This window comes from Lampetra fluviatilis, chromosome 15 (assembly GCF_964198595.1).
Source record: "Lampetra fluviatilis chromosome 15, kcLamFluv1.1, whole genome shotgun sequence".
NCBI classification, from domain to species: Eukaryota; Metazoa; Chordata; class Hyperoartia; order Petromyzontiformes; family Petromyzontidae; genus Lampetra; species Lampetra fluviatilis.
The window spans coordinates 13,780,498-13,803,171 of record NC_136289.1 but is presented as its reverse complement, the minus strand read 5'-3'; the positions used below and the strand labels follow the sequence as shown (position 1 = coordinate 13,803,171).

Below are 22,674 nucleotides of genomic sequence, written 5' to 3'. Positions count from 1 at the left end.
CCAGTGGTATGGTAGCACAATTTCAATGTAATTTTGTCAAAAGTAGATACAAATTAAATAAGTGGCCTCAAATTCTGACGGAATAAAATGTGATCTTTTATTTTTACACGGAAAGATAGACTCTTGTCTGTTCATTTGTTTTGAATGTGTTCGTCTTGCACAGGTGAATCGTGGTCTTATGTCATCATAAGCGTGCGTCACCATGCCTGTGACGAGAAAATTGGCGACGCAGGATAAGTATCGCGGAACAGATCAACTTAGCTCCAATAACTCCAGTGATTCACTCCAGGAGCAGGACATTTTAGCCCACATTAGGGTGGCCTCATTGGACATATGGGCAATGCAGTTACAGTAATATTCATAATGGGATTTTTTCATCCAGGAGAGCCACAGTGAGTTTTTAAGAATCTTTTCCAGGAGGGCTCTGCGTTGGGCTAATTCCCATCTGCGTCGATGGGTACATAATGGCCGTCTCACTTTGTCCATAATGGCCATGTTTCTGGGTTAACGATGGCCATTTCGCTCCGTTTAGAGTGGCTGTGTGAAGAGGTTCCACAGTCGTTGTGTCAAATGAGTAGGTTGGCTTCACTTGAGAGGAACCTGGAGTGCCTGGAGAAAACGAGGGCGCAGCACTCGAGCTCTCGCACAAATAGATTCGCGAATCCAATGCAGCATCGCCACACGTGGCCACCATGTAACCCAAGCCGACGACACATTATGTTCCCAGGCAGGCAGGCAGGCATGCATGCATGCTCCCACCCGAATACAAACCAGGTTCAGCCCAGTTTAGCTTCCGAGATCCAATGAGATGAGGCGCATTCGTAGGCGGATTGCTCGTGAAGGCGGCGCTTGACGGCAGAGGCGCTACGGTGTTGAGGTTTTACTTCGTGGAATTTGCGGCGCGTTTAGTGCCACGCAGCGCGATACCCTGGTGAGCAGTTACGCGAATGGCCGTTTTCATTGACGATGATTAACTGGATGACAGATGTAATATGCATACGTCTTGTCATTTGCACCGGATGGTAGGCGTGTTTCAGCGTTACATGTTACACGTCACTGACATTCTTATAATCCGTTTTACGGATGTAGGGTAATGTCACGCCGTATGTAGTAGTAGTAATAATAATGATAAATTAAGTGATAATGTGCGGCACTTTGTTAATCCACGATTCGGCGGAGGCCTCCCTAGGCCGCTGTCGGCCACGTGGCGTTTTGGCTGGAGCTTCTCCTCCCTGTGGCTTGGTCATTTGGAGGACCCAGCGGTGGTTGAGATATCGCTCATCGCTGATGTTTGCCTTGGCCAGGAACCAAACCTCGGGTCGCTAGGTTAACTGTGTTGCTGGCGGTCCACCAGAGTACATTGTAATTATGCAGACAATTGTGTGCGTGTACATCGTGAGCCTGATAATTTATTTTTATTGATGCACGTGAGAATTAATAATAGTAATTTACAGTTTTTTGACAATCCGCTGCTGCATGAAGGCCTCCCTCCATAGTGCCAGATGTCTATCATGAAACGGCCGAAATGCGTCGCCCTGGTGATATTTGAGCATTTTCACAAAAATGTTATCAGAATGGGAGTCTGGCCGACAATGCATTGTTCTCAGTGTTTTACCTGTTCCTGCTACGCTGCTTGTGTGTGTGTATGGCCTGGGCGTGTAAGCGTAACGATGAGCTGTTGATGTAAACGGAGGGTAGGGGCGGGTTCGATTAACACAAGCAGCAGCATTTGCGATGCATATCTTCGTCGTTGTTGTCACTACACTCGGCATTGTACTGTGCTGCCCACTGCCAAGCTTTGTGCTGATGGGGCCTTTTCGGCAAAGGCGGTTTCTAAATTCGATTGCGGTCTGATAGAGCGGCCGGGCGTGATGAAACGAGCCATGGTCCCAGCTGCTGGTGAAGATGGCCAGATTAGTTTGTTATCCGCGATGGGATTCTGCGATTTTCACCGCAGACATCGCAGCGATGGCCAGCTCTGTGCCTCCTCGCAGGGAATATGAGGGAGCGCATTTGTCGTTGTGATTATCGTCATTGTTTTATAGTTTTGTTTTCGCAGTTTTATTCCCGGTGCGCTTATCGGCGTCACGCCATGAGGCAAAGAATCCCTTGCGAAATGTCGCTGAGTAGTGTGACCCCGTGTGCCAGAGAATGAATGCAGATGTTCTTCTGAAAAATACTGCAGTGGTTTTTAAATTTATACCATAGGGGCCACACTTCTCTGCACACTGCTGTGAGATTGATTTTTGTCGCACGGTAAACTGATCATATAATTCAATCTCAGAGCTGAAATTTAGTAACAATTCAGCGCATACCCAGCTTTTAACGTGCCGTAGTATTTGTTTGTGCATTCATTGGTGACGCAGCCGACACTATCGACTCCTGGGAGCCTGGTTTACACAACATTCTGCTGAAACCCAGATTTGAACACAACAATCCCAGTGGTACTAGCTGGACACCGTGACCCCTAGGACACTCGGCCACCTCCAATTGAAAGTTTTTTTGCATTCTTAAGTTACCTGTGAGTCCCTCGGTCCTATCAGAGTCTATCCTGGGTCTGGTTTTGGAGTTGAGTTTTTCAGAGGTTGACTGACCGTATCATCATCATCATCATCTGTCTGAGGCTGGAAAAATGTTAATAACATTTGTGTAAAGTGAACGGTTGTTGTCCCTTGGATAGAATGGTCTCTGCCATTCAAAATGTGGAATTTTTCACCACCGTCACAGGATGTCGGACAGCGGTAACTACCGCCTGCTGCTCATTTGGGGAGGGAGACACGGTGACTGACTGCTAACGGATGCTTGTGGTAGGAACTCGGGGCTGTGGATGATTCCCTTTTGTCATGGCCTAGCGATGAAAAGGTGTGTGTGGGCCGTTGAGGAAAGCTGGGCCGAGTTAAGCGTTCCCGGGACAAGGTTGAGGGACCACTGCCGGTCAAGCCAACTCAAAACCTCGCGTTACCTCGACGAAATACCAAAACCCGCTCATCGTCTGGGGAAGGTTCACTCTCCAAATCGTTCATTTTGTCTTTAAAAAATAAAAAGTATATTACCATCGGCAAGTTAAAAAGAAATCTCCATCGTCTGCAAAAGCCGACGCTTGGCCATCGCGTGAGTTCCGCTGGCGTGCCCTCTGAAGGACAGCGCCACTCTTTGATTCCGTGCCCGTGTCGCAGCGGCGCGGGTGGAACGAGATGAGGTTTTTTTCTTTTAAACTTCAAAACGGCGGTCGGTCGTAGGGGGCGTAGTGGGGGGGGGGGGAGAGCGGCCAAGCGGTCGTCCGGCCGGCCGGGCCACCTCAACACGTGTGCCGGGCGTGTGCCGGGCGTGTGCGTGGTGTGTGCGCGCCGGACTTTGCGGGGCGTCTTGTGTGAAGTGTGGGGTGGTGCGCGCGCGCCCTGTGCTCGCAACACCCAGAGGCCACATTCTCGCTGGCTGCGTTCCAGACGCACACATGGAGAGGTTTTATGATGTGTTCTCTTCTCGGGGTAGAGCAACATCACCCAGAAAAAAAAATCAAAGCTGATCGTGGAGTGCGCCGGACATCAGAGCCACGACAATGACCCCCCCTTTCCCCCCACTGCGCTTGCTCCGTTTTAAGTGACGGCTTGCGACCTGCTCCGATTTCCTTTTGTGGCGGGATCGCTAAAACGGTGGAAGAGAGAGAGAGAAAACATAAAAACCTGGCCTCCAAAGGGACTCGAATGGCTTCTCGGGGCTTTGCTTTAGTCGAGCACACACACGCACACGCACACACGCACACACGCACGCACACACACACACGCACGCACGCACACACACACGCACACACACGCACACGCACACACGCACACACACACACGCACACACGCACACACACACACACGCACGCACGCACACGCACACACACACACACGCATACACGCATACACGCACACACACACGCGCACACACACACACACGCGCACACACACACACGCTCACACGCACACACACACGCACACACGCACACACACACGCACACACACACACGCTCACACGCACGCACGCGCGCGCGCGCGCGGGGCGTGGGGGTTGGCGAGGAGACAGATCGCCGCTTGTTCGCTGCTCGCGGCGTCAGCGTCGGCAGCCACCGTCAGAGTCGCCCGCGAGAATTACTGGGCACGTGGCGCCACCACCACTCACTCACCACTCACTCACCACACACACTCACTCACCACTCACTCACCACTCCCTTACCACACACACTCATTCACCACTCACTCACCACTCCCTTACCACACACACTCACTCACCACTCACTTACCACACACACTCACTCACCACTCACTCACCACTCCCTTACCACACACACTTACTCACCACTCACTTACCACACACACTCACTCACCACTCACTCACTCACCACTCACACTCACTCACTCACCACTCACTCACTCACCACTCACCACTCACTCACCACTCACTCACTCACCACTCACTCACCACCACTCACTCACCACTCATTCACTCACTCACCACCACTCACACTCACCACTCACTCACCACTCACTCACTCACTCACCGCACACACTCACTCACCACTCACTCACTCACCACTCACTCACCACTCACTCACTCACCACCACTCACACACTCACCACTCACTAACTCACCACCACTCACACTCACCACACACACTCACCACACACACTCACCACACACACTCACCACCACTCACTCACCACACACACTCACCGCACACACTCACCGCACACACTCACCACCACTTACTCACCACACACACTCACCACTCACTCACCACACACTCACCACACACTCACTCACCACTCACTCACCATTCACTCACTCACTCACCACACACACTCACCGCACACACTCACCGCACACACTCACCGCACACACTCACCACCACTTACTCACCACACACTCACCACTCACTCACCACACACTCACCACACACTCACTCACCACACACTCACCATTCACTCACTCACTCACTCACCACACACACTCACCTAACACACTCACCGCACACACTCACCGCACACACTCACCACCACTTACTCACCACACACTCACCACTCACTCACCACACACTCACCACACACTCACTCACCACTCACTCACCATTCACTCACTCACTCACCACACACACTCACCGCACACACTCCACACACACTCCACACACACTCACCACACACACTCACCACCACTAACCACACACTCACCACCACTCACCACCACCACTCACTCACCACACACACTCACCACCACTCACACTCACCGCACACACTCACCGCACACACTCCACACACACTCCACACACACTCACCACACACACTCACCACCACTAACCACACACTCACCACCACTCACCACCACCACTCACTCACCACACACACTCACCACCACTCACGCCCGTCCGCCCGACCCCACGTGCCGTTTAACAGCCGGGTACAATACATAGAAGCGGGCGAGTGTTTTGTGTGTTAATGGCGCTTGATTAATAATTTCCTTTCAACGCCGTTCACGTGTGAAAGTCGCATCCATTCCCCGTATGACGCCTGCCGCATTTCCTCGTCAAGCGCTCCTCTGCGCCCTCCTGATGACGGACGCTTGTGATTGAATTCATTGTATGTTATACCCACGTGACTTCACCGAAAGAACCAAAGAGTATGGATCGCTGCAGTCACGAAAACTTCAAATCTACATTGCGCCCTCCCGTTTCAAACGTCGCCGTCGAAGCGCTCACAATTATTCCACCCCACCCCTCCTCCCCCACCCCCACAAGCCCCCCCCCCCACCCCCTCCTCCCCAACCCCCACAAGCCCCCACCCCCCTCACCCATCTTTGGGTCCCAGCCGGGTGGACGACAACACCTGCGCTCAGGTGGGCTGCCGAGTGGCACCATCAACAAATCTCCACCTCGCCAAGCAATCATCGCGAGCCCCCCACCGTCCCCACCGCCCTCTGATGAGTTCCAGCCCACGCAGGCCAACAACTTTCCTGTCTGACGAGTTTCTCATCCTGCATGCGGGAAAGTGTCACAAGGCAGCGCCAGTCTGTGTCCCCACGGTGATCAGGCGCTGGGTTTGTCTTCACGGAGCCTCTGGGGGACACGGGGGAGTAGCAGCAGCAGCAGCAGCCGGCAACGATGGCTCCACTGCACTGACGATTCCTAACGGCGATGAATCCGCTGGACTGTTGTAGTCTTGCTGCCGACTGAGCGACTACGGGGGCAGTCGCTGGTCTGTCTCGCTGGCAGTCGATGGTCTCCAAGCAATTCTGCGTGCGATTTTGACGCAGTGTGGTGGCATGCGAGGCATGACGGGAGGGCCAAGACAAAGATCCCCCGTGTAGCCTTGACAGCCTTTTGGGGCAAGTGCTGTTGGCGAGCACCTGTGAAGGGCGGCACGGCGCACCAGGGGGTGGGTGGGCAACACCACGCCGGGCCGCCTTTGTCTCCCCAATGGCGATGATTATACACATCGTACCAGGTACTCGTTCGGCTATTTGTCGGGCTATGTCACCATCACACATATATAAATGTATTCCTGTGCATCAATGCCAAATGTGCGTGTACAATACGTATCGTAACTGGCAGGATATCGAGCAGGCGTCGTCTGCGCAAGGACCGTGAACACCTCTCCGGGCAGCAGACTTCGCTGGCGATGCCGAATCACGATGCCACATTGCCCCACCCCCATCCCCGGAGGCTTGCAGCAGCAGCGGCGGCATCCAGCAAATAAAACAAAACTGCAACGCCAATCTACGGGGCAAACGTGACTCACGAGGGTGGCGGCGGCGGTGGTGGGCAAGCGTGGGCATGCAGCCCCTTAGGCTGCTTACCCCCCCCCGACCGTCACATCCACACTCATCTCGGTGTGCCCCTCCCACCACGCCGAGCGTGCGTCAACATTCACAACCCGCCTCTTGCCTTCCCCACCCAGAATCCGTGCCGGGGATCGATTCGTATTTGTGTCTCTCTTTTAATTATTTTTAAATATATTATTACAGTGGCTTTGGAATTGTTTGCTTGTTTGTTCGGGTTGGATTCTCTCCCCGAGAGCGTGAATGTGACGCGAGTACATCCTACGGCCGGTTGTCAATCCACTGCTGGATGAAGGCCCTGCCCCGTGCCGTGTTGGTCATGGAGGGCTGTTTGAACATACTTCACCATGAAGGGCAGTGCGGGTTGGTGAAGGGGGGCAGGGCCGGTTCACAATCCACTTGTCACTGCTATTTGTCTTGGTCAGGAATTGAAATCGGGGCACCAGGTTCAACGCGTGGTGTGCTCGCCGCCTTGCCATCGCTCCTCTGTGTTAGCATATCATTTGAATGCGATTAAGAATTGCATAAATTGTAATTCTTAAAGGAACCGTTTCAATTGATGTACTGTGAGCGTTACACATCAATATTAATCGACGCACTGTTGCACGCTTACACTGCTCTCCCTCGTGTGTCGCTCGGTGGATACGGACGGGACATTCTCTCTAATTACTTGGCATGGGGAAGCTCACGAACGACGGTTGATGGTTCATTTTTATTTATTCGTAAACCAACACCGCCACGTGTAGCCACGCAGAGCAGCGCACGCGCGGAAGATTTTTTTCGGACACTCGATTCCATTTTCCAAAATGCACGCCAACCCACCCCCCCAAGCAGCACGTTGTGGCCGCACGGCACGCGTATCCTCAGCGTGTTCCAACTCAAACCACCGCTGCTGCTGCTGCGCGCATTTGGAGAGTGAGCGTTCGGGGCAGTTTTTTCGTGGGGCGAGCGCTCGGTGGTTTTTGCGTCGGATCTCCCCGAGCGTCTGGAGAGAGTTTGGGGGGGGGGGGGGGGGGGGGGGGGGGGGGGCCTCGGCCCGGTCCGGAGAGCTCCACGGAGCTCGAAGCGGTCGGTCGGAGTCTCGTAGATCGTCACGGAGCCGTCGGGGGCACGGGGAGGGACTGGCCTGCCCGGCCGCGCAAACCTGGCGTTAATGGCGCACCCTAATGACACCCCTGAGTGGCCACGCTGTAATTAGTCCAGGCACTTGGGCTCTCCGCCTACGAGAGGCTTTATTTTTTCCGCAAGAGCCTTTTACCGCGGAACAATAACAATTCATTTGCAGGCCGGCCGTGGGCTGTTATGGTGCGGGGAAAACACGAAAAAAATTGCCCACGACAAAAACCCCAAGCGGTTTGAATGCCGAGTTGAGGTTCATGCTTGGGTTCTCCTGCCTGTCTGCAAGGCACACAGTGCCCTTTATCAGGCCCTGCTTTCTCAATCCGAGCCCAAGCTTTCTGGCTCGCCGATGCATAAAGTGCAATTTTTTTGGCACAGGGTGGCCCCGTTTATTTATTTCCATTTTGCATCGTGCCGAGCTGTCGCCGTTGTTGGACGCTGAGCTGATGGATGCTTGGATGTTTGCAAGCGCGCTTGCGTGCGCACGACGCTGTTGTTGAATATTGAATATTGCCGACGCAGCCCGATGCGAGTTTCCAAGAAAACCGTGCAAATGTCGGTCCTGCGGAGGCATCGCACTATTGGCACACTGGCCTCAATCTCTTTGCTAGCGCTGACAGCGTGGAGGTCACCAGCGGCGCAATCTGCACAGTCATCCCACGTGTGGCTGCCCTGACGGTTGGGCAGTCTCGGATCACAAAAGCCCACCACACTTGCGACATTGGCCGTCCCATTCCCGCGGCACAGACGGAGCGATGAAATCAGCTGTGAGCCAAAGTGCCCCGGATGTCGCAAGCCGAATGTCAGAGACCCCCGCGACGTTCATCAACGTTGGAGATGTAAAGAATCACCCCCTCCACGATTCAATCCACGAATTGCCACAATTCACTGTCGTGGTTGGATTCACAAATCGATTTTTGTTGCGCCCTCGTTTCGGCCCTGTGTATTAAACGAGAAATCTATCTCAGAACTCTATTGGAATGTAAAATAATCGATTCTACCACGTTCCATTCCCATATGTTCTACGAGACTAAACATTGAATTGAGCAGAGCAATATCTTAATTGATATTCTCATGTATAGCCGTTTGCCAGTCCACTGCTAAATTATGACCTCCCTATGTTGTGTTGGTCTTGGGGCTGTTTGACCATAGTTCAGCATCGTCCTTCAGCATGTTGGCCAGTGGCGGTTGGTGAATTGGGGGGGGGGGGGGCAGGGGGAGGGGTTCGAAGCATCATAGACTGTTCCGATTTAAAGCTTTCGTGACTGCAGGGATTCATCTTCTTGGTTCTTTCGGTAAAGTCACGTAGAAGCGAAATAATAAAATAATAAAAATCAAATACAATTCTCACAGTGAGAATTGTATTTTAGTATGTTTTATCTTTATTATTTTATTATTTCCCTTCTACGTGACTTTACCGAAATAACCAAGAAGATCATAGACTGTGTTAGCCATGGATGGGAATTGAACTCATAAAACGATACTCGAACCGCATTCCTCAAAGTAACATTTGAAGAAGAGGTGACTATTAGTTGGTATCATTTCTAATAACCTACAGTGCATTTAATCCGCCTGCAATGAGTCTACAAAACAAATGTTGACAGTCTGCCTTGACTCACCTTCCGTGGTCTTCCCGTGCAGCAGGGCTGGTGAATGTCAGTGGGCTCTCGTGGTTATGTAAAGGACGCGGAATTGAGTCGAGTCATCTTTTTTTTATCAGAAATGCAACTTGGAAATTCCCAGGCAGACACTGCAATCCTGGAAACAGGATGCTCCGTCGTGTCGCTCGAAGGCGTTGTGCTTAAGTACATGACATTGAAGTCAAACTCTACGGGGACTTTATTTTTAGCTTCCGATATTTTTCTATAATTTTGGCATTTCACTGGAAATACAAAAGAGTCGAGGAAGCGGTGGTGGGAATGTTCTTCTGTGGATCGGTGCGGACGACTGACGGAAAATCCAGAGGTTGTTTCCAGGTCACCTTGCATTGAGGATTGTTGGCGTGCGGTTTCTAAACATGTTGCCTTGAGCCCCAGATTGTCTGACAAATTAAGAGCCACAGTCACAAGCCTGTGGAAAAAAACCCAAATAAATAAAGAGCACGATTGGAAAGGAGGGCATTCTGGGAATGGACCCTGAGAGATGGGAAGAGACAAGAAGAATAGCGCACGGTAGAAACAGCAAACGCAAGCAGGCACATGACTAGTCGTCGCAGCCACCGTTCGAAGTGTACTGGATGTGGTGTGCTGTGTCGGGTCGCTGACCCGGACAGAGCCAGCCCTGGTCACACACAAAGAGAACATGTGCTAATCCCCCCTACCCCCACCCGCTGTTAGGGTCGCCCAGCGTTTGGTCAAGTCACGAGTCGGGAGAGATAAGTACTCGGTGTGATTGTCTTGTACAATGATCATGCACTCCACTCTGCCCCTGGATGGACAATTCGCTTAAGGGCGTCGCTTCCTTATGTCCAAACTGCACGCGGCACAATTACACTAATCACGCGGCAGTTATGTTATTAAAGCCGACAATTAAAAAAAGATTTGAGGTGGGGTATATATATATGTTTTTATCATATCCGTGTTCGCAGATTAGCGGCCCCTGGTGAAGTCACAGTTGGTCGGCGTCACCCCACGCGAACGAGCACAGTGCCGTCTCTGCAGGCTGCCCTGAGCCAGTGGTGGAACTTCCACGTTCAAGTGGTGGGACGCAGCCCATCGATAGAAACAGTTGTGACCATTGTTGATGTTCCTTGAAATGTGGCTTATTTTATGGAGTAGACCCGTGACTGACATTTGAACTCTCGCCCCCCCCCCTGCCCCCCCCCGCCCCCCCACTTTAAATGTGACCCTAGCACTCTCTAACGCATCGACACCCAGCCAGGCAGAACCCTGTGATGCCGGCGGCTTAGTCAGCCGAGACACGTGGACTGTCGCGAGGGTTTCGGGGCCAGCGCCGGAGGACAGTGGTCGTGCCCACTTGATTAGAACACGGGGCTGATGCTGTGTGTGTCCAAAGCCATACTAAATTGGTCCGGGGCCACGCTATCTCGTGTTTGGCTGTTTCCACACTTTAAGAAGCCACGTGTCTTCATGGGCTGAGCAACCGCCCCAATCCCTCTTACCCCCACCCCTTCCGTCCAGGGTAAGAGAGGAACGTGGACGGGGTTTTTACTTTTTGGTTTAACAGTGGGGATCTGGGCCGAAGCATCCTGGCAGCTTTGTCACAAACCACGTCGGCCTGCTTCAAAGTGGCCATGGGGAACGCCGCATAAGTAAGGAGATGGCAGGTCCAGCGCTGCGTCATTGTCCAACAAAACCCGCTGTGCTGAGCGGCTGGTGACGTCTGGTTGGACAGACAATAAACATAAAGGGGACGATTGCGTAGCCTGTGGTGTACTAAGCACAAAAAATAAAGCTCACCACTGATGTCGTTCAGCAGAAACATACACAACAGGATAACGTTTCAGATCGACACTGCTCTGAAAAAAAGCCATTGCCTGGAAATGTTAGCCTAATGTGTGCGTGGGTTTAGTTTGCATTGTTAGCCAAAGTCAGCAAGTCATTTATAACCGTGCTGCGCGTCCATCGAGCAGGTCACCTGTGATGGGCTAAAGTGAACATTTATTATATATTATCATTCCTTCTTTTGCAAGCCATCTGGCCTGTGTGTAAGAGTAGACCAAATACCCTGTATAGGGGGTTCTCTCGCGGTCCCTCCAGTGGGGGCCGGCAGTGTCGGCAGAGAGCACTTGCGGGGCTGTGCGTTGAAGCCGGCACACTTCCCAGTGGCCGTGGAAGCGTGGCACCAGTCTCGCTCCCAGCCCCTTTTTTCTGAAAACCTCCCAGTGTGCCCTCCTCCCCCACACCAACACACACTGTCCAGGGCACTTTGGCGATCGCCGGCCTACTCCACCAGAGCAGCGCCCTCCAACAATTATCTGGCTCCTTTTGTATTTGCTCCAAAATTGATATAAAGGCCAGCACCTAAATAAACATCTCATCACGAGAAAAATGGCGGGGGGGGGGAATGGCTGCCCGCATTTCACCGTTGCTCCATTTATTTGGTTTAACTTTATGTAACTTACACCAGAGAGGAGGAGAATGTCCTCATTTTTTTGCGGAGCTGCTGGACCGGCGCTTTTAGGCTTTTTTTGAGTGGCCTTGGCTTCCCACGCAGAGACAGTTCCCGTAAACGAAGGCAACCGCTGATTGTCAAAGGTTGTAAGCGCCGAAATGTGAACTGAGACGCGCGCCGTCGTTCAAGTCAGAATATTTATTTCTGATTATTTATACAACGGTGCCATCCCTTCATTGCGCGCACGAGCGCACGCACGAGCGCACGAGCGCACTCGCGCACTCGCAGCCCCGGTGCATCTCACACGCACGACGGGGCCGCTGGCCAAGTCTCGCGAGTTCGTGCCCAAGCGCAGGGCCAGAGACGCCGCCATCCCGAGCATCGCAAGCACGCCGGCGACTTGCCACGGGACGCAAAAACCGCGCCTGCCAGGCACGAGCGCGGCGCGGCCCGGGCACGTCCCCGCCCGCAGCGAGAGGCTTGTCTCTTTGACTTATTATCCTGTTATCCCTTGGCCCCCGCACAGCAATGCATCCCTTTATCAAAGCTGTGATATGTCAGCAGAGAGATGAAGAAAAACACACGCCGTGCACACGCGTGCGCGCGCGAATGCACACGTGGTCGCTTGCCCCCACACCCCCTCCCCCAAACCCCCCCCCCTTCCCCGCAGCTGACCTTTCTCTATGAATTTGACGTTAATTTGGAATCAGTGATCTTTGGAAAGGAGAGACAAATGCTTGTCTCGGCGGTTGCTGTGCGATGAGCAGGAAGAGTCCTCACGGTGCATTTATTTGTGCCATAACGCGTTCCTTTAATTACTTCCCTATTTGCTATTTTTATCATTTAGAAGTGAACGGGATGTTCTGTTTGAGCCGAAGCGTCGTTAGCCATTGCTCAGTGCTCGAGTTTACATTTTTTTTGTTTGCACCGATGGGGTCCCTTCTCGACGCCGCCGTTTGGAATTCTTTGTTGTGGTGTTATTGCTAAACGACGCCCGGCACAATACGCCAATCGCCATTGGAAGTGACCGCGGTTTGGATTTTAAAAACGAACATCCATCGACCCCCCCCCCCACCCCAATCTCAAATCCAACTCTCCCGTCACCATCGCCGTGGCCCAAGGGGCCCGCCCCGCGCGGACGACGAGCGGCCTCTCCTGATGGGTGGCGCGTCCGCAACTCCAGGATCCGTTCATTTTGCCAACAGCTCTTGCTCGTAATGAAAGCAATCAATCACCCCAATTAAATAATGAAATAATTAAATAATGAAATAATGAAATAATTAAATAATGAAATAATGAAATAATGAAATAATGAAATAATTAAATAATGAAATAATGAAACAATGAAATAATGAAACAATGAAATAATGAAATAATGAAATAATGAAATAATGAAATAATGAAACAATGAAATAATGAAACAATGAAATAATGAAATAATGAAATAATGAAATAATTAAATAATGAAATAATGAAACAATGAAATAATGAAACAATGAAATAATGAAATAATGAAATAATGAAACAATGAAATAATGAAACAATGAAATAATGAAATAATGAAATAATGAAATAATTAAATAATTAAATAATGAAACAATGAAACAATGAAATAATGAAACAATGAAATAATGAAATAATGAAATAATGAAACAATGAAACAATGAAACAATGAAACAATGAAATAATTAAATAATGAAATAATGAAATAATGAAATAATGAAACAATGAAATAATGAAATAATGAAATATCCAAAAGCGGCCTGGCCAGTATTAGGGCCTAATGAAAAGCATTAACGCGGCTCGCCGAATCCCCGTAATTGGGTTAATGCTGACAGGCGACCGGCTTACTTCCCCATTATAAATAGGCCACGGCGCCCCCCCCTCCTCCATCTCCTACCCACCCACCGACGCCGCCGCCGCTCCCCCTGTTCCTCATCTGTCCCCCGTCGGTCTCCAGCTAGGACCCCGTTGCGCCGTCACACGCGCAGTCCCGTGGCCACGCCGCAGTGCGCCGGCCCCGCTCTCTGTTTTTTTTTTGTTGCCTTTGGCCGACGAACCGTGGAAAAATGGCGTGCTCTTTAACGTGTGCGGCTAAATGGATGAAAAGATTGTGCAGAGTTGTGTTTTCGCTGCGGAGCGTGCCAGCAGCAGCAGCAGCAGCCAAATTGTTCGAGAACCCTTTGTGTCTATGCTAATGTTACCCCCCACGCTCACAAGCGCTTGACCCAAATAATTGCTGAGTGCCAAAGCAATTTAATAATGCGCACTTGTTGTTTTTTTTGTATTTACAAAGAAGTGCTTTGCCATGCTGGCCTCGCACTTTACCTGCTGAGCTGGGGTTTCAAGTTCATTGTTAATGTGTGGGTTTTTTTTTATTTTTAAACAGCTTCCTTGGCCTCGGCGCACCAGGCCGAGGGCTTCACTCAGCCCGTAACCAAAGGTCACAACGGCGCGTGTGTCGCCTGTCAAACTTGATTGTGAAAAAAAATACAAATTAAACCGAAAATAAATTCTTACAATAATCGGTGTCCCAACAACAGCGCATTGTGGACATGGTTCCGTGTGTACGCGTGCTTTTTGTGTGTGTTCCCTGGCAGGACGATGGGGTATTTTACAAGCCCCCCCCCCTCGCCCCCCCCTTTTTTGGCTGAACACGGTGTACGGATATGCAGAGAAGACATAACACAAGCAGCCCTGCCACCAGTAAACACACTCGCTCGCATATTTCCCTACCCCTGCTGCCCTCCACCGTGTAATATCTTCCAGAAATAAAGTGAGGAGCGAGCGAGGCACCACGGTGGGTCTCACCTTAGCAGAAGGACAACGTCCTTCTGCCTGTGAAGCTTGTATCACCTTAGCAAAAGGACTTCCTTCTGCCTGTGAAGTTTGTGGGCTCCTTACTTTGACGTCGCCGTGGCGTTGGCGTTTGCTCCGTGTTAATGGGGGAGTTTTTTTTGTGTAATTTTAAATAAATTATAACTTGGCTTTTGTTTTTGCAAGCAAGGGTTTTATTATATTTTAATGGCACAGTCTTGCAGGCATATGCAGTGCAGAGTTTCCAGCAGGAAGCGAAGCTTTGGCAAACCGCTCTGCAGGGTTATGGGCAGGTCGGTGGGGGGGTTGGTGGGGGGGTAGGTGGGGGGGGTAGGTGGGGGGGGGTTGGTGGGGGGGTAGGTGTGGGGGGGTTGGTGGGGGGGTAGGTGGGGGGGGGGTTGGTGGGGGTGGGGTTGGTGGGGGGGGGGTTGGTGGGGGAGGTTGGTGGGGGGGGGTTGGTGGTGGGGGGGTAGGTGGGGGTGTTGGTGGGGGGGGCTACTCGTGACGTCATGGCAACCACACGACCGCTGCGGTCTTGCGCCGCCACCATCCCGGCTGTAATCGGTCCGCTCCGGGATTTGAGATGAGGCAGGCGGCAGCTGACACAGAGTCCCATGAGCCTGGCTCAAAGCATTAACCTACATATCGTCTGAATGGAGTGTCCCTGGTCCATTATTTATTCTATTAGCCGGTTACAAGGCCGTGCCTGCTTTCTGTCGGCTTTGGCGTCATACCTGTTCAGAGTTACCAAACCAAGTTGGAAATTTCAATCACGATGTAAAATTTCTGAATGGTCCCCCTTAAAACCGTCCACTTACAAACGTCCACGGGATCAAGACGAATTACATTTTTTGTGCACCAAATTTTTCAGGTCCAAAATTGAAGGTTTCATAACCGTAGACTTCACTTTGATTGTACTGAATTTCAGCTTTGTAGCACTTTACAACGAGAACATTAAAATTGACTTAATTCAGTCAGCGAATCATGACCATCCGTATGTGTTAAATATGAAACACATTCTGCCTTTCATGTTACGAATCCAATCTATTTATTCAGGAAAGCTTCTCTGAGCCTAAGCACTGTTTATAGGAGGGTGCTACATGTGGTTTTGTATGCGAGAGGGAAGCCAGACTACCCGGGGAGAAAACTCAAGCGTGAGATGACAGAACACCCAAAGGTCTGCGCGGATCATTTCGTGAACCTACTTGTTGTGTTGCTTTTCTTTCGGGTTTGAGGAGTTTCACAAAATCTGCACGCGATCCGCTGGGCCACAAGGCGTGCGCCACCACACCCGGCCGCTAACCGGAATGCATTACGTTTGGATTCAGTCCACGGCAAATTCGGCATGTTAAATTTTCCCCATGGGATTTTTTCCAGTTGTGCTCTTTTTAGAGGGCTTAACGAACTGTGAGTACCCTCTAAATTAATATCTATTTATATAGAACGTACGAATGCCCCAAGGTTGCGGCTTTGCCTGTGGTCTTGCAGCTGACATTCTTCCCAGAATGTGTGCGGACTACTGTGACCTTGCGCAGTTAGTTGGCACTCAAACGTAGACCTTGAAGCCCCGCAGCCTGGGCTACCGTGTGCCTGCGTGTGCTATCGATTGGTTTCATGGGTCTCGGCGTTTGTGTGCATACCTGCATCGAAGGCAACAAAAACACCCTTCCAACGTTCCTTTCTTCCCACACCCACACAATAAATAAGGCACGAAGCTTCATAGAAACCTGCAGGATGGTGAGGTACCGTAAAGTGGTGAACATGGGTAGACCTTCATTGAGCAGTGGATTGATCATGGCTGATGAATGTGATAATAGTACACTCATCGGTTGGTTTCTCCCTGTCTGCAAGTAAGATTAGGTTTGTGGACGTTCGGAAGGCGGCACAGAGCAGGAGTGGCGGTGTGGCGCAAGTTAAAATGTTATTCTGAGAACGCTCGGCACACGCAATTTGGATGCGTGCAGCTGTTTTCCGGGATGGCCTGACCCGGACAGCGCGGCTGTGCGAGTGTTGTGTCACTTCGACCCTGTCTACGTACGTGACTGGGCGACGTGTCTCGTCTGGCTGACATGCCGGGTGAGCTGCTCGGCCTTGAGAGTTTTAAGTCGTGCGCGCCTGTTGCTGCGAGCCGGGGTGAACCTCGACTTCCATGATGGTGGGTGGCGCAAATCTTACAGGAGCAGAACCGTACTTTTTTTTTTTCCCACCGTACAACCGTGCCGCATCGCGGGCCGTACCGAGCCAGCAGATTGCCACGGGCCCAAGAGGCGCCGGGTTGTTTTCCCGCTCCAGAATCCTGGTCGTGCCGCTGACGTCGCACGCGACGGAGGCAATGTTGAGCCCTCCCCTGGCCCTGTTGGGCCCCGAGCTGGCCCCGAGCTGGCCCTGTGCTAAGATGTCCTGTGAGGCCCGAGTTTGACGGTGTGGTTCTGGCTTGGCTTGGTGAATAGCCAGTGGGACAAACCACCCGTGCTGCGAGGTGCCCTGTGCTGGCGCGGCTCATTAGTGCCGGTGGAAAAGGGGGCAATGGGCGACCGGGGTAGATTGACGTTATAGATTTACATGCGAACTGAAGGCGAGTGAAGTTTGCGCGGTGCAGTGTGTCCAGGTGACAGCTGCCGAGGATATAATAAGAGACCACTGCCACCTGACCCCCAGCTCACGCATGATGTTCATCCGGTCTCATTGCTGCAATGTACAGTTCTTTGGCAATCCACTGCTAAATGAACCTTGTGGCGGTATCTCGGGGTACCAAATGGCTGAGGCAATTAAATATTTTATTTCTGGGACACTATTTTTTCCACGGGTGTACGTCACTCCGCGACTGGGGTACCAATCGATGTCGAAACGCAGCGAGAACGATTGCGCCGAAACCCTGAATGCTCGTACGCACCGTAGTGGTGCATCGTGAGTACAGCTCGTCGAGATGTGTCGATTGCCGCATCGCCGACTATCCACAGACTAAAAATGACTGCATCACGAGAGCCGTGGTACTATGGTACCCCGGGGTACCGCCATAAGGTTAATGTGAGCGTCTCCCCACACCGTGCAGAGTTACTTGGAGGGTTATTTGACCTTCTCCATGCAGGTCAGTGCGGATTGGTGAAGGTGGGGACCAGTGACGTAAGATTGCAGCACTGCCCTCAACGTAGGCCCGCAGCCTGTCGCACCTGTGAAGCATAGTGGTCACTCTTCAGCACTGTCCTTGCTGCACTAAACCCCCTTATGGGTCATGACCCCGACACGGGTGTTGCTTGCTTTGATCTGGCCGATCGTCGTGGGGTTGGTGGATCTCGTGAGGATGAGAACCTCTGGGCCACCGCAAGGTCAGCACAAATTGCCGAGATTAGGTTTCGTGGTGAAAAGAAGAAGAAAAAACCAGGCATGTGTCGATTCCTCTTGGTTCCTTAATATTAATGTGGTCTTAGATTCACAATGGGCCATGTGAATCTTTGTTCGGTATTCCATCTTCAAATTCCACGTTGATGGACAACGAGCTGGGGGTTCGGGTTGGGGCCAGGGCTGGGGCTACTGCCATCGTGTGTTTGGGCCCTGACACTCGTTTCACGAGCGAGAGGCGCGCCTGTGAAATAAAACGACGGTGATTGAGTTGACCGCGCGGAAAGCCGACTGGGTTAATTCGTAATTACGAAAGGAAACGCTGTAAACGCGCCCCTCGAGTGCCACGGCTCTCGGCGGCGACACATCCGCGCCAGGGAGGCAGAGACCACCGATTTAATTAAAAACAAGAAAACCAAGTTCCCGTCTCCCTTTCGCGCGCGCACGTGCCCCGTTTTAAACAAGGCCACACAGGAGCTGTTTTTTCACGTGGCCGTGTTTATTTATTTATTTGCTTAAAAAAAGAACCCCACCTCGTGTTCGGCTGAGGGCGATTCCTTCATAAAATGTTGCGAGATCTCAGTGCGTCCCTTTCACGGTGGCCCGCGGGGTCACCGTGTTCCGTGTTGTCGGAACTCGCCAAGCAAAGCACTCGGAGTGCAACGATTCTTGTCGCGCGTTTCGCCGCGCGGCCTCAGACGGAGCTTTCACACGTCGCGTTTTTACGCCCGCGATTTTATTTTAATGTTTTTTTTATTTGCCGCGCTCGATGCCGGGAAATGCCCGCGCGTTTATTCACCGTGCATAATTCGCAGTGTGGCAATCTGTAAACGCCGGCGCGCCGGTGTTTACCGCCCGCACGGAGATGTCACCAGGCAGCTCGCTTTAAGCGTGCGTGCTTCTTTTTTGGGCCCTGTTTTTGTCCAGCACCGCTGAAATTTCGGACCGCGGTTCTTTTACGTGCCGCAACAAAAATTCGCTGGGCCGTAATGAAAGGTCGACTAGCGTCGGACGCATCCACAAGCGTCGCGTTCGGTCATTCACTTGCGTACGACCGGGTCGGGGTAGACGACGTTCGGATGAAGTGATGAGCTCACGTCGTCAGCGCGCGCTGCGGGTGGATTGTCGCTATCGCAGCACCGGGAGCGATGGCGACGGCTTGGGAGCCTTTTTCCAGCGGTGGATTTATCGTAGCTTACGATGAGCTGCCTTCCAAAACCTCGATTTCCTCTCTTGCCTAGGCAGCCTTACAGTCCATGGACTATCCAATCTAAATGTGAGAATTCACCTTCAAAGGATTCGGTGAATTGACACAATTCGGGGGTCATGATTTGACGGGGAGCATATAATTACAGGACATCCGTGGATTTGTCTGCACTGCCCTCTGCTGCTCACCACGTAGCCCTGCAGCAGCCTGTAACAGCTGTGACACCTGCTTTGTATGTACTTGGCAGTCGCCCATCACAGCACTACCCCGGCTGTAGAGATGTTATGAGAACGGGCACATTGCAGGCGAGTTGATCGTGAGCCATTTGAGCGTGCCGAGGTCGAGGTCCCATGTTGGTAGCCCAAATCCCACGAATAAAATTCCACATTCCCATGGCCAGGGCCAAGACATGTGTAAGACAAATGCTATAGGCGTGAAGAGCAATTAGTATTGTATGATTTCCTCACGGGATTGAGTTGTGTTCGCACGGCCAGCCTGTTCACCGGCTCTCTCTCTCGCCCTCTCGTCCCGACCCCACCGACCCCTCGGCTCTCCCCCAGCTGCTTCGGCAAGGACCGGGATGCGCGCCGCATCGAGGAGTGGAAGCGGCGCAACCAGAAGCTGGCGTGCCGTGACGACGCCGTCTCGGCCTCCTCCGCCACCCTCTTCTCCGCCCCCTACAAGGTGTGTGAGGTGGGGGGAGGGGGGTTGGGGGGAGGGCACCGCAGCCTGCACGCGGGGCGGGCGCGCCTCAGGTCGCCGCCACCTCCAGAGGTAGCGAAACACCAGGGCATGGCGTGGACAAGAAGATTATCTCGCAAGGCCAACGCGTTGTCTTGGAAGGGCCTCCACGAGTGGGGGGGCTGTAGAGAGAGCCGCCACCTACACTTTACCCCGCCACCCGCGGCCCGCCCACCGCCTGGATGTGGTTGTGCCCATTTATACTGCCGGGTGGACAGACGCAGTGGGGGTACGGGGGTGTCATTTCATAAACTTGCTCCATTGTCGGAACTCACGCGCCAGGAGATGGGCGCAAACCGGCGACCTCTGGCTTGCCGGTCCGGTGCGCTGAACTTGACACCACGGCAGCCTATCCTTCTAATTGTCTCGCCTCGGGTTCCATTACGCAAGTGACACACACCGGGGCTTTCAATTTTCTTGGAAGATTTCCCAGGACGGTGGCCTCGAGAGGAGGGCGTTCCTGGGAAAGCCAGGAGAGGTGGCTGCACTGTCGCTCGCATGCAGCAGGCCACGGATATTTCTCTCGCAGCCATTTGGCTGTCACCGAGCTCATCGCCGATACGTTTTTTTTGTTGTTGTCTCGAAATGTTTTTCCTGCTCCAGAACTGATCCTGAGAGAAATATTGTTGGGGAATTGATTTTCGCATTTTTTTTTTGTTTCACCACGGTTGTGTTATTTTGTTGAGACCATCGCTCCCTTTTAGCTTTCACTCACCTGTGTTTCGGGGCTTCGGGCCCTTTAAATATGGTCCAATAAAACGGAGTTTATTAAAATTTATGGCCTCGAATTTGTTATGCAACGTTCCCATACAAGCACTTGCTTTTATTACCGTGCAGGGCCGAGTTTCATTCACGGTAAACGTCACATTTATCACTCGCGCATGCACACGCACGGGCAATCACACACACACGTGTGCTCATGTGCATACACGTGTGAACACATACAAGCGTGATTACATACACGCGCACACACTCTCACACGTAAAATCACACATACACACGTGCATACGCGGGACCATATATTACGCGCACACACATGCATGCACTTATGCTGTTGAGGTAAGTGCTGGTAGCGAGCACCCATTACCTTTTTTAAGACTGAGTCGACCTAGGAGAGGCCCAAGACAGGCTCAGATATTTGTCACTGATGTTAGCCGTGAGCGGGAATCAAACTCGGCTCACCGAGTTCATAGCGCAAGTGCGCTTATTCACACACTTCCACACACGTACTCACATCCACGCACACACATATGCAAATATGTGAGCACACACGCACACACTTTCTCACACACACACTTATATAAACACATTTAGAAAAACACAAGTATATATGCAGACACATACACGCATCAGGCCGCTAACAATTAATTGTAAAAATGGGATTTGCAATTTATTAGCAACAGATCATTGTAAAATTATCTTCTTTTACGCTCGTATTTTTTTCCCTTTAAATCTCACCATTAGGATGTCCCTTTAGATTTCGACCCGGTTTTTTAAAATTCTATTTAAAAAAAGAACTAAAATCGCCGCAGTAATAAAGTTGCCAAGAATTCACACCACGGCTCTAATTAAACGTCTACTAAATGAGTGCAAACCGTTCACTCGGAAATGTCAACACCGGCTCTTTTCGCCGAGCCTCCTCTGCCGCGGTCCAGCGTTGCAGCCGGCCCATTCTCTCTGGCTCCGTTGGCACGCGACCCGGGCAAATACGCGTGCTGGCGACGCTGATAACTATACAAATTTTCCGTTCGGAATGGCTCGGACAGAGACGTAATGCCCTGGCCCCCCTCTCCCCACCCCTGCGCCCTAACCCCTGGAGGCCGGACGGCCGGTTTTATGAAGATCCATTGGCATGCAGCGTGTGCTTTTGTTGGGGCTCAACTGTGTCTCCGCTATTAGAATGGCAAGACCCAGCACTAGTGATTGCTGCGGCCTGAAATAACACGCGCGAGCACGCACGCACGCACAGACAACGATCCCGCCGTATAGCCTTAACGGACTGTTGGGGCAAGTGCTCTTTGCCAGCCCCTGTGAAGGGCGGCACGGCGCACGAGGGGTCGGTGGTGAGCACCACGCTCGGTTGTTTTTGTCTCCCTCGTGGCTATATTTACACATTGCATCAGGTACTCATTTGAGGCTGAGTCGACCTAGGTGAGGCCCAGGACTGGTTCAGATAATCGTCACTGGCCTTGGTCGTGAGCGGGAATCGAACTCGGGTGACCAGGGTTCGTAGCGCAGCGTGCTAACAGTTGCGCCACCGCATCCCCCAAACATAAAAACCCCGCAAGCCTTTAACAGACTGTTAGGGCAAGCGCTGTCAGCGACCTACAACAACAACAGCAGCAGCAGCCGCCATCCACCGCCAAGTGAAGGTGATGTCACTACAATGGGTTTGCCAAGCTAGATGCACTTTGAGGCCACGTGAAGTGTCGAAGGCTCCGTGACAGGAGGTCACGGGATAGACCCAGCTGCCATTGGTTAACTGACTTGGATGACTGGCAGATGCACCACCACCTTTGCTCCCTACCCTGCAAACTGTTCGCACAGTCGGATCACAAATACAC

General features: G+C 52.0%; 1 protein-coding gene across 1 annotated transcript in view; it reads left to right on the top strand.

Moving 5' to 3' along the window:
- Window positions 1–22,674, top strand: part of AFF3 (ALF transcription elongation factor 3) — a 147,622-nt gene that overhangs the window by 12,857 nt on the left and 112,091 nt on the right. The window contains exon 2 of the mRNA XM_078863417.1: window positions 19,930–20,053. Within this exon, the coding sequence (XP_078719543.1) occupies window positions 19,930–20,053 (124 nt within the window). The remainder of the gene's footprint in view (window positions 1–19,929; window positions 20,054–22,674) is intronic.